Genomic DNA, 13,365 nt, shown 5'->3' with positions numbered 1-13,365 from the left:
GAGACAGCAATGCGCGGATTGGTACGTATCGCTCCTGCCAGACAATGTCGCGGGCATCCATATTGACTCTCGAACCTCGTCGACATCTTCCGGATTGTGGCTACCTCCTTTCCTGCCGTTAAAATTTCATCCGACCCTGACGCCTCTCACTCGCATTGTCTTCGTCACACTGTCGAGGCCGTGGTATTCCGATAGGACGTGATGATTTCCGCGTACTCGTGGACCGCTGTTTGACGTCGTCGCGTTTGCTGAGGCAGTGTCCTTGTAAGACTTGATTTTCGACGTCTCCAGCTCTCCCGGTGGAACGCTTCTTCGACTGTTATGTCTCTGCTTCCGAGTCTCGTCATCTTGAGCGCTGTACTTCAGCATTCATACTGCCAATGCGGCATTGGATGCGCCAGATGCTGTAATACTGTAAGATGTCCGCGTACACGACGCCGCCGTCCTTCGAAGTTCGCACAATCCGTCTTCTGGTTGTTGCGTCAGTCGTGACGTCTGCGCTTCCTTGCGTCCAGGTTCCGTGGTTCGGATTTTCGCATACGTTCTAGAAGAGGTTCACGTCCCGCGAAAATTGCATCAGCGTACATGGCCAGAGTCAAGTACGAGCAGAACCCAGACTCCAAACGACTGCACGAGCCAAAATTAGAGTGTCTCGCCACAGCAACAGCCACATCGTATTCCCCCCTTTTGCGTTGATCTTCATGCACCGGCTGTCTGCGTTGAGTTTAGAGGCAACGTGATTTACTTGGCTGCGCCTTGTCGCACAGCAAATTCGACTGGGATTCAGGTACGGCCCAATCAAAGGAGGCCTTCCAAGCCCGATGGAGCACGCGGTCGGGGCTAAGCATCGCGAATGTTTGGTACATTCGTGCCGTGTTTGCGGAGGACGTTTCGATGGAGACGCGCCCACGTTATATTATGATCAGGTTGCGCCTGCTTCCCTCGCGTCGTCTTTCGTCTCCTATCAGTTCTTCTCCACCCACGGTACAGATTCTATTCATCTACGCGCAATCGATCAATCAGTACCACCAGATCTAATTCTTTACATCACCCAACAGTCAACATGCGCACTTCAGTCATCTTCCTCTCCGGCCTCAGCGCCCTCGCCGCCGCGCAGAGCACCTCGACCGACCTTGGCGATGCCATCGAGAGCCAGGTTTCGACCGCTCTCGCCAGCGCCAGCGCGGCCATCGCGTCGGCCACCTCCAAGCTCACTCCTGAGCAAGAGTCCAGCATCAACTCTGCCGCCTACGCTGCTGCCACCTCCGCACAGGTATGTCCATGAGAAGTCACACTGCGCGTGATCGCATACTTACAGTCTGCCCAGGGCGCCCAGAGCAGCATCATCGCCGCCGCCGAGTCCAGCATCTACGTCTACCAGTCGATCGCTTCCGACCAGATCGCATCGTTGAGCGAAGCCGTGGCCACCGCTACTGGCGACGACAAGGCCTCCCTGTCGTCGATCTACACCAGCGCCACTGCTGCTCTCTCGTCCGCCGACGCGATCGTGTCCTCCGCCGAGGCCAGCGGCTCGCAGGCCATCTCCTCTGCCTCTTCTGCAGTCAACGCCGCACAGTCGTCGGCCTCTGCCAGCTCCTCCAGCAGTGACTCTGCTGCCCCCACCTCCAAGCCTCTCCTTGCCGGCGCTGCCCTCGGTGCCGTCGGAATGGCCGTTGTTGGCCTGCTTTAGAGCAAGCACCTACTTGTTTCCTTGCGTCGAGACGCACGATGTTCTTGAGATTGTTTATTGCAAAAGCTTGGCGCTGAACGGATCTGCACGGTATACCCAGGCCGTTGATTTTTGTAAGGCATATGTAATGATGTACTTGAGTGGACGAAGAATCCGATACTCTTCCAAAAGGATATACCCAATTGCGCACTACCATTACATCTTATCGTCTGTTCAGTGCTCCAAGTGCCATCCCACGCCTAATACTTGATGTATCGCCCGTCAAGCCAGACCGAGTAGACTCCAAACACGCAAGACGATAACATGATCGCAGCACGACCTATCGCGAGATGTCAGCCATATGTCACACATAGACAGGTACCCGAGAACTGTATCACGCAAACACGGCTACAGCCCCAACCGTGCTACCCAGTGAGACCTACCATATGCATACGCCCTCCACTCCGCCTGCAGCCTTCTCAACTCCTTCTCAGCCACCTTATCATCGGGGTTCTCCTCCACCTTCTGCGAGAACTTCCTCATGCCGTTATTCCTAGGGATCATAAAGGCGAACGTCCACAGCGTAGCACCAACGTTCGACAAGAAAGCCCCCGCAAGGACGGGCCACTTGACGCCGGCGATCTGGGACTCGTTGCGCTTGAGGAAGCACATCACCGCGAGGACGAGGTTGGAGACGGTGCCGATGGCGTTGATCCGGGGGAAGATGCCGTCCGACTTGTGCAGCAGCCAGCGGAGTTGGCGGCCGGCGTAGAGGGCTGGGACGTCGGGGAGTTCGAGCATCGGCATTGTCAAGGGGGATTGGAGACCAGAGGCGCCTATAAGGTGACATCGTGAGAGGTGGTTAGAAATTGGGAAGTAGGATGTGTGTACCTGAGTTCATGCCAGCGCTGATGGCCGCAATGGCCTGGATGGGGGTCATCCACCAAAACTGAGAGCTTGCAACGAGTGTCGACGCCATTGTGTCCGGTGGTGTTTCGTGAGAGTGAGAGACGGGAGATGGAAAGGAGGAAAGGAGGGATACTTAGCCTGAGACGTGCTGGCCGTCATTGATTGTAAGACCGCATCTGCAAAGCTACCAAGTAACTCTAACAAGATGCAAGAGATCCTTTTTAGGGGTGTATTGGATCTATATCGGCTCCGCAAACCGGTCGGCGTCATCATGTGAAACTCTGAGCTTCCGTTAAGGTTTCTCTAGCCGCGGATGTATCCGATCATGCGGGTCGTGCTGAACTATCAATGTGAAAGAATGTGCATATGATCGTTTGTGATCGAGTCGTCCGTCGTGTTGATATCAAGACAGCTTCTACCGGCATCTTGCAGTACACAGCATTCATGACCGTGTCGCATTCTCACCTGGAATCGAAAGCTCTACTTCGCCTTGGCGCCTGCCCGCAAAACATCTCATTGATTTCGATCAATTAACATTAGCAAGACGACCGTGAAATCCGGAGTCCAAGTGGTTCAACGAGACAACGAGACAACGGAGCGAACAAGGGACTCAACCCCACGTCTTAATGCCCGCAGCGTCCATGAGGCTCTGGGGAAGTTCTGATAAGAAGACAAGCAAGTGGCAAACCTCTTGAGCAGTCCTCATTCAGGCAAAAGATCTACGACACGCATGAAAGATAGGCGAGAAGTCCACGAGATGCGGCGCTCGACACCGCAGCGAAAGGTCGCCTCTGCCAAGATGAGGATTGCCCTACACCTCCTCTTTTTCACTGCCGAGGGCAATGAACATTCTGTGTCGCCTTGAGATAGATAAGAGGTATGTCGACTTGGATTCTGATTTGACTCTGGTTCGTTCTTTTGTAGAGTGCGTCTATCGGGTTTTTCCTATTCAACCATTTGCTGGAAGTCATGGCTTCAGAGAAGAGTACGTCAATTCACGAGCCCGACGCGGTAAGTTTGTTGCTCTCGCCAAACACCCAACTTCACTTACTGACAGAAGCCTTTCAACAGAAACATGTCGAGGACATCCAACATGGAGGCAAAGACCACGGCGTCAACGTCGCCGCCATCGTCGAAGACCACGATATTGAAGCCATTCCCCCAGACGAGCGCGAAGACAAGGAGACCCGTCGTATTGTCCGCAAAATCGACATGCGCCTCCTCCCCGTCCTCGCCACGATCTACTCCTTCGCCCTCATCGACCGCGTTAACCTCCCCAATGCCAGGATCGCCGGCATGGATGAGGACTTGGGTCTCTCAATCGGCAATAGATACACTCTTGTGACGATGATTTTCTTCGTGCCGTATGTGATCTTCCAGTTCCCTGCCAATATCGTCATTCGGAAACTCGGGGCGTGTCTCTGGTTATCTTCCCTGGGCTGCGCCTGGGGCATCGTTTCCATCGGGATTGGCTTCAACCACAAATGGACCGATCTCATGGGCTGTAGAGTCCTTCTCGGAATCTTGGAGGCGGGCTATTATCCTGGTTGTATCTTCCTGCTCTCGTGTTGGTACCTCAGATATGAAGTGCAGAAGCGATTCAGCGCTTTCTACTTGCTTGCGCTGCTGTCGTCTGGCTTTTCAAATATCCTCGCGTACGGCTTGAGCCAGATGGATGGGGTTGAAAACCTTCGTGGTTGGCGCTGGATGTGAGCATGCCTGTCGAGACGTAGTTTGGTCCTCATTCCACTGACTGTTCCGTAGCTTCATCATGGAAGGCATCATCACCGTCCTCCTCGGCCTGCTGGGCTACGTCTTCATCATCGACTTCCCAGACAAATCCACTCGACCCTTCCTCATCCTCCGCAAACCCTTCCTCACCATCCCCGAAGCCAAAATCGTCCTGGACCGCATCAACCGCGACCGCGGCGACGCCGTCGTCGACACCCTCACCGCCCAAAAAGTCCTCGTCTTCCTCCGCGACTGGAAAATCTGGGAGTACGCCTGGCTGTACTGCCTCAACAACACCGTCACCTACTCCTTCAGCTTCTTCCTGCCCATCATCCTCAAAGGCGACATGGGCTACTCCACCGCCATGTCCCAGGTCCTCTCCTTCCCCCCATACGTCGCCGCGGCCCCCTGGATGTTCTTCACCGCGTGGGTCGCCGACAGGTACCGTATCCGCGGCGCGATACTCATCTTCAACTGCGCCGCCGCCATCGTCGGCGTCGCCATGGTCGGCTACGCCACCTCCAGCCCCGCCGCGCGCTACGCCGGCGTCTTCCTAGGCGTGTGTGGAGCGAATAGCAACGTCCCCACGATTCTGAGCTACATGCACAACAACATCGTCGGGCAGATGAAGCGGAGCGTCGCGAGCGCGCTCATTATTGGCGGCGGGGCGATTGGCGGGATCATCGCGTCGAATATTTTTCGGCAGCAGGATGCGCCGAGGTATACGCCTGCGATGGCTACGGTGATTGCGACGCAGGTGGTGAGTGTGTTGCATGTGGTGAAGAACTTTTATGTGTATTCAAGGAAGAATCGAAAGGCGGAGAGCGGGGAGGTGGTGCTTGAGGGGCAGGTTGGGTTTAGACAGACTTTGTAGAGAGGGGATAGAAAAACTTGGTTTTCTGTTTCGAAAATGAAGATGAGGGTTTATTCATACACATCTCAGACAATCTGGATCCGGATTATTGAACCACACCCTGTCACCCAGTCCCTTCGCCGTCATGGTCGCATTGATGTGATCGGGTTCCAGTTCCAATACGACGACCTCGTTCGGAGAACCTCGCTTCAGGACCGTGCCAGGCACGTAGAGTGACTGCTGAGGTCCTACGAGCCAGTATCTTCCCAGATTGAAGCCGTTGACAAACGCCTGGCCTTTGATGCCCGCTGGTACTGCGAGGTAGGTATCGAGAGCAGCTGGGTCGGATGATGTGATGTTTGATGGGATGGTAAAGGTGCCCTGGTAGAAGATTGGAGTGGATTGATGCTGGTGGAAGTATTCGGAGTCGTAGGGATGTGGTCCTTGAGGTGCGGATGGAAGGTCGTCCAGAGGGATGGAGTAGTGGTCCCAGCCTGATAGCTTCTTGTTTCCGATGGTGACGTCTCCCACGATACCCTTCTCCGGCTGACGAAGGTAGTCTGCGTACGGATTGCCTCGAGAGTAATAGTCAACACGGCCGAGGTTCTCAACGAGCAGTTGCAGCTTATCTCTCGGCTTGAGGGAGACGGTGACATTGAGTGGATGCTGATACTGGCTGTCGATGACACCTTTGCGGACACCGTTCACGTAGACGAGGACTCTGTCGCGAGGGCGGTCGCCTGGATGTACCACTCCTGAGACGGGGAATGTTGCAGTGTGCTCGTAGAGAATGAAGCCGTATGACTCTCCCAGAGCTTCCATTGTGACTGGCGATGCTTTCGTCGTCGGCTTCCCAAGGGTGTTGAAAAGAGGCACAATCGGCTTCAGCTGGAATTCGGGCACCGCCATTCTTGGTACATCCTCAGGGACATCAGGGATGCTGCCTTTTGGTACGTACTTGGCAATCGTCTCTCTCATCGTGTGGTACAGATTTGTAGTCCTGCCACTCTCGTCGATAGGCGCACTGTAATCATAGCTCGTAGTGAAGACCGTCGTCCGATTCTGCCAAAGCGCTCCATTGTCGAAACCGAAATTCGTTCCACCGTGCACCATGTAGAAGCTGATGGATGCAGACTTGTTGCCCAGCACATAGTCAATGTCTTTCACAAACTGCGTCACAGCCTGCGGATCTCTTTCGGTTGAGTTGTGGGAATTGTACGAGCCCCACTGATCGGGAGCGTATGTGTAATACTCGCCATCGAGAAGAGGCCCCAGTTCACTCGGATCCGTGATGTACATGTCTCTGGCATTGAAGCCACTGGAGGGGTCTCCATCGATCTCCGCCAAAACACCCGGGATGGAGCCACCCTCCAGAGTAAAGTCCACGCCGCCGTCGTTGGTGTACAATGGAACATCGAAGAGGCCTTTCAAGATGTCACGGAGGGCACCAATGTACTGATGGTTCTCCCCAAAACTTCCGTACTCGTTCTCGACTTGTACCATCAGGATGTTGCCACCATTCGTAACTTGCAAGTCTTTCAACTCGCCTGCCAGTTTCGTCAGATAGCTCTTCGAGGCATTCAGATACGGCTGATTGTAGTCCCTCACGACTAGGCCAGGAACTTGCGACAGCCACGCTGGAAACCCGCCGAAATCGTGCTCGCCGCAGATGTAGGGACCAGGTCTGAGGACGACGGTGAGACCTTCTTCCTGAGCAGTTCTGATGTATGCGGCGACGTCGTTCTGAGGCTGGTCAGCTGTCCATGCGCCTTGAGTGGGCTCCAGGTGGTCCCAGAAAATGTATGGGAAGATCGTGTTAAGTCCCATGGCTCGGGCTCGCTTCAATCGATCTCTCCAGTATTGGTATGGAATTCTTTGCGGATCCATCTGCCCGCCGATGATTTGGTACGGTTTGCCATGAAGTAGGAATGTGGTGGCATTGTAAGTGAATGCTGGGGTTGCAGCGGAAGCGGTTGATGATGGAGATGGTGTTGCGTAGGTTGTTGTCGCCAGCAAAGCAACGGCCGCTGCAATTTTCGTGAACAGCATTGTCATCTACGCGCCTTTGCTCATGTTTAGACAAAGTACGAAATACAACAAGATATACTCAAATGAGACGTCGTGTGCAGGATCCCAAGAGCATGTGACTTCATCGCAACAGTAACATGGGCCTGTCGATAGCGCTCATACCTAACCGGTAGTACGTTGCATCGTAAGGTTCCAAGAGGGGGAATATTCTCGAGGCTAGGTTGATGCTGATGATTGTCGTCTCAATTCTTCCGGCGGGGTGTTGCGTTCGTGAGAGTGGGCCCGGTGTGAGGTTTGGGTGGTGATCGACAAGCATCACAGCTCCAAGCAACGTCGTTATCGAATGCAATGGTAACCCTGTACTCCTTTGCAAGGAATGTTTCTTGAAATGCTGCAGCAGTAGGCGAGTCATGCAAATGCTGTAAATCCTTCAATGTCCAGACTCAATCTGCTGGTTAATCGGTCAGCAAGATCTTGTACTTTCACTTACCGACCAAACCCTGTTGCATTGACAACATGACCTTGATAATCGTGATCAACAATCGAGCGGTGTCGCGGCGCTCTCTATACAGTTCTCATATCCAAGCGCCGTGCCATGCGGTTCGTAGACCAGCCTCTATACAGTCGTCAACATCAAGCATAATCTATCCAAGCTCTTCAAGAGGTCTTCGACTTGGCCGCTTGCAGTACCTCTGCTTTCTCCTTTTCTAGCTCCTCTTTCGATTTTATGGCCTTCTCCACCTGCTCGACTGCCCGCTCTATCTCAATCTCCATTTCGGGCAGATGGAACCCTTCTGCTATCAGCTTGCCGTTCCATCTCTGAAGCAGCATAACGTCTTCCTGGCCGCCGTTCGTTTGTGCCTCTATCACTTTGGCGACTTGTTGGATTTGATCTTCGGTCGGTCGAGTGGTATCTCTCGCTACCTCACGCTTCGGATGCAGAAGACCTGCTGCGTATAGCTCGTCCATGTCTTTGGAATCGGTCGTCTTAATAAGGTTGTTGGTTGTGAGGTGCTCGAGCAGCTTGGAGCCGTAGAGGGCCTTGTAATGCGACCAAGCGCGGAAGACGAGGTAGAAGAATGGAAGGTTGGGGATACTGCGAGAGAAATCAGAGGGATCATCGCAAAATGGATAAGGCTGAGATCTTACACTGGAACGAGGGTGAAAGGCAGAGTGATTGGCATCCACGCGATCGATGTCCACATATTCTTCCTATGTAAAGCTTGGCGTTCTGTTGCCAGTGCCTTCAAGATCTGTGGCACCTTTTGCTCCTCAATGAATGCGGCCGGATACAAGCATTCGAACTTGATCTTGCCATTGTTGATGTCCTCTATCCTCTTTTTCGTGGCAGGCGGTATCGATTTGAGACCCCACTCTTCGTACGGTATCCGCTTGAACAGCGAATTTCCATATACCGTGACCTGCTTCTGCCAGCCTTTCTCCGCCTTTTCCCATGTCGCCCACGTCTGCGAAGCCTTGTTGATGACACGCTCCTGAAGCGGTGGTTTCGCGCCGGACAGCTGTTCCTGGACGCGCTCGCAGTAAATGAGGGTCCGTCGCGTGGAAATCGGTAAAAGAAATAAGCGCATAGTGGGTGTGCGATATCGTCACGAGCAACTGCAGTCAGTAATGAATGTGTCAGAGAAGCATGGCAGTGCTGGTGGATTGGCGATGGCCAGCTCGAAACACGTGCAACAAAAATACCGGGCCTGGGGATTTAGACTTTCCATCATGACGCAGATCTCGGCGGGCAAACGGCGCTGGTGGCAGGCACCATGGCAGAGCCGCAACGCACGTCGACAGCACCTCGTCGTCAACAACACCTTCACCTCCCGATCTCTCTGCTTCTGCCTCCCATACCAACCTGACCTCGCTGCTGGTTGTTCGTACATCGGCGTGGTCCGGGTCTGCTCGAGTCGTGTAGCCTCCTATTGGTATCCACCTTGCGTTTGCGGCATCGTTTGGTTAATCCCCGGGCGCAGGAGGAGAGGGTGAAGCGAGCACAGCGCTTCCTCGTGTGCTCTCCTTGCCGGCCGGCTCTACCACTGACGTCCAGAAAGCTACCGATGCGGGTGATGGGCGTGTGGTGCCGTGTCGCTGTCCCACGTCTGCCATGGGCGACGACGAGAATGTCAAGCCTCGTTGGTGCCGCACAGCATCTCACCAGCCTCTGCCCGATGCGAAACATGGCATTCCAGAAGCGATCGCCTCTCCACGCCCGCTAGCCCGTGGCGAGCCTGCGTGGCGAGCCTGCGTGGCCGCCGGTGCGACGTGATGGGTTTCGAAATAGCAAAGCTTGGCCTATTAATCCTTGCATCCTGTCCGTGAAATCTGCACGACGCACAAACGGCGGCGTCGTTTCCCAGCGACATTCCCGCTCCCTTTCACGCCATCTTGGCGCCTCCTGGTGGCCCATCACCACCGCCTGTCCATTCACTGCACCGCGAGCGGAGACAAGCCTTTGCCACGCTGCCCACCAGTTGGCCGACCAGCCTGCCACATGCTTGCCGCCCTTCCGTCCGCTCATCTCGACTGCGCCGAAGGACCACTTGGACTGCCCTTAGGCGACGTCCATATGCGGTTCTACGACTCGCCGCCGAAAAGGTAATTCTTCCTTCTCCCATCTTCTTCTGCTCGACCACGCACAACACTGCAGGTCTCACTTGGCCGGGCTCGCGTTGAAACATTTCTTTCTTCATCACTCGTTTACACCCGTTTCATTCACTCTCGCTCGTTACCCTCTAACCTTAATCATGCGCTTGTCAACGGTCGCTGGCCTGGCCTCTGCTGCCACTCTCACCGCGGCTCAAGCTCCAAGCATCAACGACTACACCACCGCAGATATCGCGAGCGGCAAGGCTTTCCAGAACATCTCCACCATCGCCGACGAATCCATCCGCTCCAACATTGGATCCAGGACAAGCACCCAATGCACATACGACAATGCCGACGTGCGAAAGGAATGGCGAACACTCCCCCAGGCCACGCGCAAGAGCTTCACCGACGCCGTCGTTTGTCTGCAGAAGCTGCCACCCCAGCGCATGACCGACGTCGAAGCGCCCGACTACCCAGGTGTGAAGTCGCGGTTTGACGAATATGTCGCCACCCACATCAACTACACCATGAACATCCACGACACCGCAGACTTTCTGGCGTGGCACCGAGCCTTCGCGCATTACCTCGAGCAAGACCTCAAGGACCTCTGCGGCTACACCGGTGTTTTGCCATACTGGAACTGGGCGGAGGACTGGGAGGCTCCTCAAGACAGCCCACTCTTCACAGGCGATGCATACAGCTTGGGCAGCAACGGCAAGTACGTCTCTGGTCGCAGTGACACCTGGCTCGCACAGCAAGATGTCACCTACCCACCAGGCACGGGAGGTGGGTGCGTGCAGACAGGTCCGTTCAGCCAGTACACCGTCAATCTCGGCCCACTTGACCTCCCCAACGCCAACAACGTCAACTCGTCGTTCGAATACAACCCACGTTGCCTGGAGCGCGACATCAACCCGTTCTTCTCCAAGAACTACAACACCTACACCAACCTCACCACCCTCATCCTCGAGCAGATCTACATCGAGGACTTCCAAGGCCTGATGCAAGGCTACGACAGCGACACGAACAAGTTCGGTGTCCACGGTGGCGGACACTGGCAGATCGGAGGCTCGATGATGGATTTTCACTCCTCGCCCGCAGACCCTCTCTTCTACCTCCACCACGCCATGGTCGATAAGTAACTCTCACTTATCCTTCACATAACCCAACCATACTAACACATCATTTTTCCAGCGTCTGGACCATCTGGCAAAACCTCGACATCTACCGCCGCCAAAACATCATCCGCGGCACCAACACCCTCGGCTGCGCTGCGCCCGACTGCCCGGAGATGGAGCTCAGCGATCAACTTCCCTTCGGCTTCGTGGCTGAAGACCCGACGTTTGGTGATCTGATGGATACTTTTGCGGGGCCGTTCTGTTATCGGTATGAGTAGAGTGCGTGCTGAATGTGACGGCCGGGTTGTGTGAGGTTCTGAGGGCGGGTGTACATATTTTGATGGGTGGATGAGATGACGGCGGGCGGCGGAGTGTGTGATTTCGATGGAGGGATTGATGCAAGGCCACAAGGGACTCACCAGAACAAGGACCTTAAGAAGAGATGAGCAGAAACATCACGGCAGCAAAAGGAAGTGGAAAATAGCTTCTGTCCCCAGATCAGCCATAGCTACTGGGAATGATAATTGATAATGCTTGCACAACATTCTCCACATCCCCATCACCCATTCAACTCTATATCTCACTTCAATCGATCCCAAATCACAACTTCGCCTTACCATGCCCATCTCCCCTCCACTCCCCCTTCCCCACCCTCTCACAGACCTCCCTCAACGCCCGTCCCGCCCAAACGAAATCCTCCTCCGTCAAATATACCTGCGCACTCAGCCGCACCCACAACTTGCTCCCATGCACCAGAATCGCCATGAACGTGTCGTATTCATCGACTAGCGTCTGGCTGATCCATCTACGAAATTCCACTCGTTAGCATCTCATCTCATCTCATCACAAAAAGAGAGGGGAATAGAAAGAGAAGAGGAAAAACTCACTGTGCGATCTTGACCATCTCCGCAGCCTCGCTCTGAACCCTAACAGGCAACCTCACATTCGCAAAATGACACCCCCGCAACGTCCCCTCTGCATTCTGCATCACCTCCGTGCCCAACGCTGCCGCGACAAGATCGCCCCCTCTTAGGGCGAGATCCTCTCCATACCGCATAATCGCCTCCTCGCCGCGAAGGTCTCCATACACGACTTTCGACCGCCACGCCAACGCGGCGGGCAGGCAGAGATAAGGGCTATTATCGACCGTGCCCACGAATTCGAAGTTATTCACGAATTCGCTCTTGCTCGTCGGCGGGAGGGGGCTCACGAGGGCGGTCCCCTCCCGCGGCACGAAGCCGTGACTCGTCGGTAGTGTCGAGCGCATCAAGTGTTGATTCCTAACAGGAACATACAACACCGCGCAACCCCGCGGGACGTGCAGCCATTTATGGCAGTTCGAGACGAAGAAATCCGGATCTAGAGTGCTGAGGTCTATCGGGATCTGGCCGATGCAATGCGCGGCGTCGAGGATGCTAAAGATGCTGTGTTTGCGACAGAGGGTCGTGAGGGCTTCGAAGGGGACGCGGACGCCCGGGAGGGAGACGATGGTGTCGAAGAGGGCGGCGAGGGGGCGTTTTCCGGCGGTTTGGATTTTGTGGATCGTGTTTTGGAAGGCGGAGAGGAGGGTCGCGTCGGAGCAAGGGTAGGTGTATTCGACCTGGACTGCTTCGAGGGGGGTTGTTTCGGTGAGGTATTGGATCGTCTTGTGGCATGAGCCGTAGATTGTTGCAAAGTAGATTATCACATCGCCAGGTTGATAGACGAGATTCCTCAGGATCGTGTTGACGCCTGTCGTGGCGTTGGGGACGAAGACGCAGGTTTCGACGGGGGCGTTGATCAGTTTGGCGATGGCTGCGCGGGAGGAGTCGTTGCTACGGGGGTATTTGTAGCGGATGAACCAGTCTGGGCGCGCTTCGCATTCGTCTTGGTAGTGACGGAGGGTGGAGGTGAGTTCTTTGGGGAAGGTGCCGAAGGAGCCTGGGTGGATGTTAGTTGAGATGGGGTGCTTTGATAATGATTGATGAAGTGTTGAGATGAGAGCTCAACGAGGTCGTTTCTCGCAATTGATGAATCGATAAGTCGTCATGTAGCATTGCCACCATTCTCATCTTCTTGCTCTGCTGTAAAAGGCACCATTCTGTACGTACCATGATTCAGATTCCGATATCCCTCTGGAAACGAGAAATGCTTCGCAGCATCTTTTCCGCATTCGATTTTATCAACAGCATTCACGGTTGCCAATGGATCTGACATTACCGCGTTTGATACTGCTCGAAGAACGAAGTATGGTGGTCGTGGTGATAGGAGAAAGAGATCGGGCTAAGCCTCATATACTTGAGAAAGGTGAGGTCTTGTAAAGGAAAGATGAGGAAAGTTACCATGTTAGTCACCCCACATTTAGTGGGTTGAGTCACGATAGCTTGTGATTGGACGCATCGTCTCGAAGGGCGTGAACAACATGAATGGACGTTGTGTTGTACTGCAGCTGCAGAGGCTTCGGTAAACAAGTCATCGGTCGC

At 54.6% G+C, this 13,365-nt stretch overlaps 6 protein-coding genes across 6 annotated transcripts; 2 read left to right on the top strand and 4 right to left on the bottom strand.

Annotated features, from left to right (window-relative positions):
• Positions 1–1,072: 1,072 nt before the first annotated feature.
• Positions 1,073–2,648, bottom strand: M409DRAFT_59425 (uncharacterized protein; the record flags this gene model as incomplete). Its single annotated transcript, XM_033814187.1, has 5 exons — positions 1,073–1,217; positions 1,317–1,651; positions 1,704–1,879; positions 2,113–2,505; positions 2,561–2,648. The coding sequence occupies 5 exons, from the start codon at positions 2,646–2,648 to the stop codon at positions 1,073–1,075; spliced, it is 1,137 nt and encodes a 378-aa protein (XP_033662057.1).
• Positions 2,649–3,547: 899 nt separating this feature from the next.
• On the top strand, positions 3,548–5,152 carry M409DRAFT_59424 (uncharacterized protein; the record flags this gene model as incomplete). Its single annotated transcript, XM_033814186.1, has 4 exons — positions 3,548–3,589; positions 3,650–4,287; positions 4,343–5,069; positions 5,114–5,152. 4 exons carry the CDS (start codon positions 3,548–3,550, stop codon positions 5,150–5,152), a joined length of 1,446 nt encoding a protein of 481 aa, XP_033662056.1.
• An 85-nt stretch (positions 5,153–5,237) lies between these two features.
• M409DRAFT_70001 (glycoside hydrolase family 35 protein) lies at positions 5,238–7,211 on the bottom strand (the record flags this gene model as incomplete). Its single annotated transcript, XM_033818530.1, has 1 exon — positions 5,238–7,211. The coding sequence occupies one exon, from the start codon at positions 7,209–7,211 to the stop codon at positions 5,238–5,240; it is 1,974 nt and encodes a 657-aa protein (XP_033662055.1).
• Positions 7,212–7,847: 636 nt separating this feature from the next.
• Positions 7,848–8,779, bottom strand: M409DRAFT_28492 (uncharacterized protein; the record flags this gene model as incomplete). The annotated part of the gene is made up of 2 exons (XM_033809063.1): positions 7,848–8,286; positions 8,340–8,779. 2 exons carry the CDS (start codon positions 8,777–8,779, stop codon positions 7,848–7,850), a joined length of 879 nt encoding a protein of 292 aa, XP_033662054.1.
• A 1,164-nt stretch (positions 8,780–9,943) lies between these two features.
• M409DRAFT_28491 (uncharacterized protein) lies at positions 9,944–11,181 on the top strand (the record flags this gene model as incomplete). The annotated part of the gene is made up of 2 exons (XM_033809062.1): positions 9,944–10,923; positions 10,980–11,181. 2 exons carry the CDS (start codon positions 9,944–9,946, stop codon positions 11,179–11,181), a joined length of 1,182 nt encoding a protein of 393 aa, XP_033662053.1.
• Positions 11,182–11,503: 322 nt separating this feature from the next.
• On the bottom strand, positions 11,504–13,099 carry M409DRAFT_69998 (uncharacterized protein; the record flags this gene model as incomplete). The annotated part of the gene is made up of 3 exons (XM_033818529.1): positions 11,504–11,708; positions 11,791–12,823; positions 12,994–13,099. 3 exons carry the CDS (start codon positions 13,097–13,099, stop codon positions 11,504–11,506), a joined length of 1,344 nt encoding a protein of 447 aa, XP_033662052.1.
• Between the last annotated feature and the right edge of the window lie 266 nt (positions 13,100–13,365).

Source organism: Zasmidium cellare (genome assembly GCF_010093935.1).
Source record: "Zasmidium cellare ATCC 36951 unplaced genomic scaffold M409scaffold_43, whole genome shotgun sequence".
NCBI lineage: Eukaryota > Fungi > Ascomycota > Dothideomycetes > Mycosphaerellales > Mycosphaerellaceae > Zasmidium > Zasmidium cellare.
Note: the sequence above shows the minus strand (reverse complement) of the source record. Positions and strands in the feature narration are given on the sequence as shown.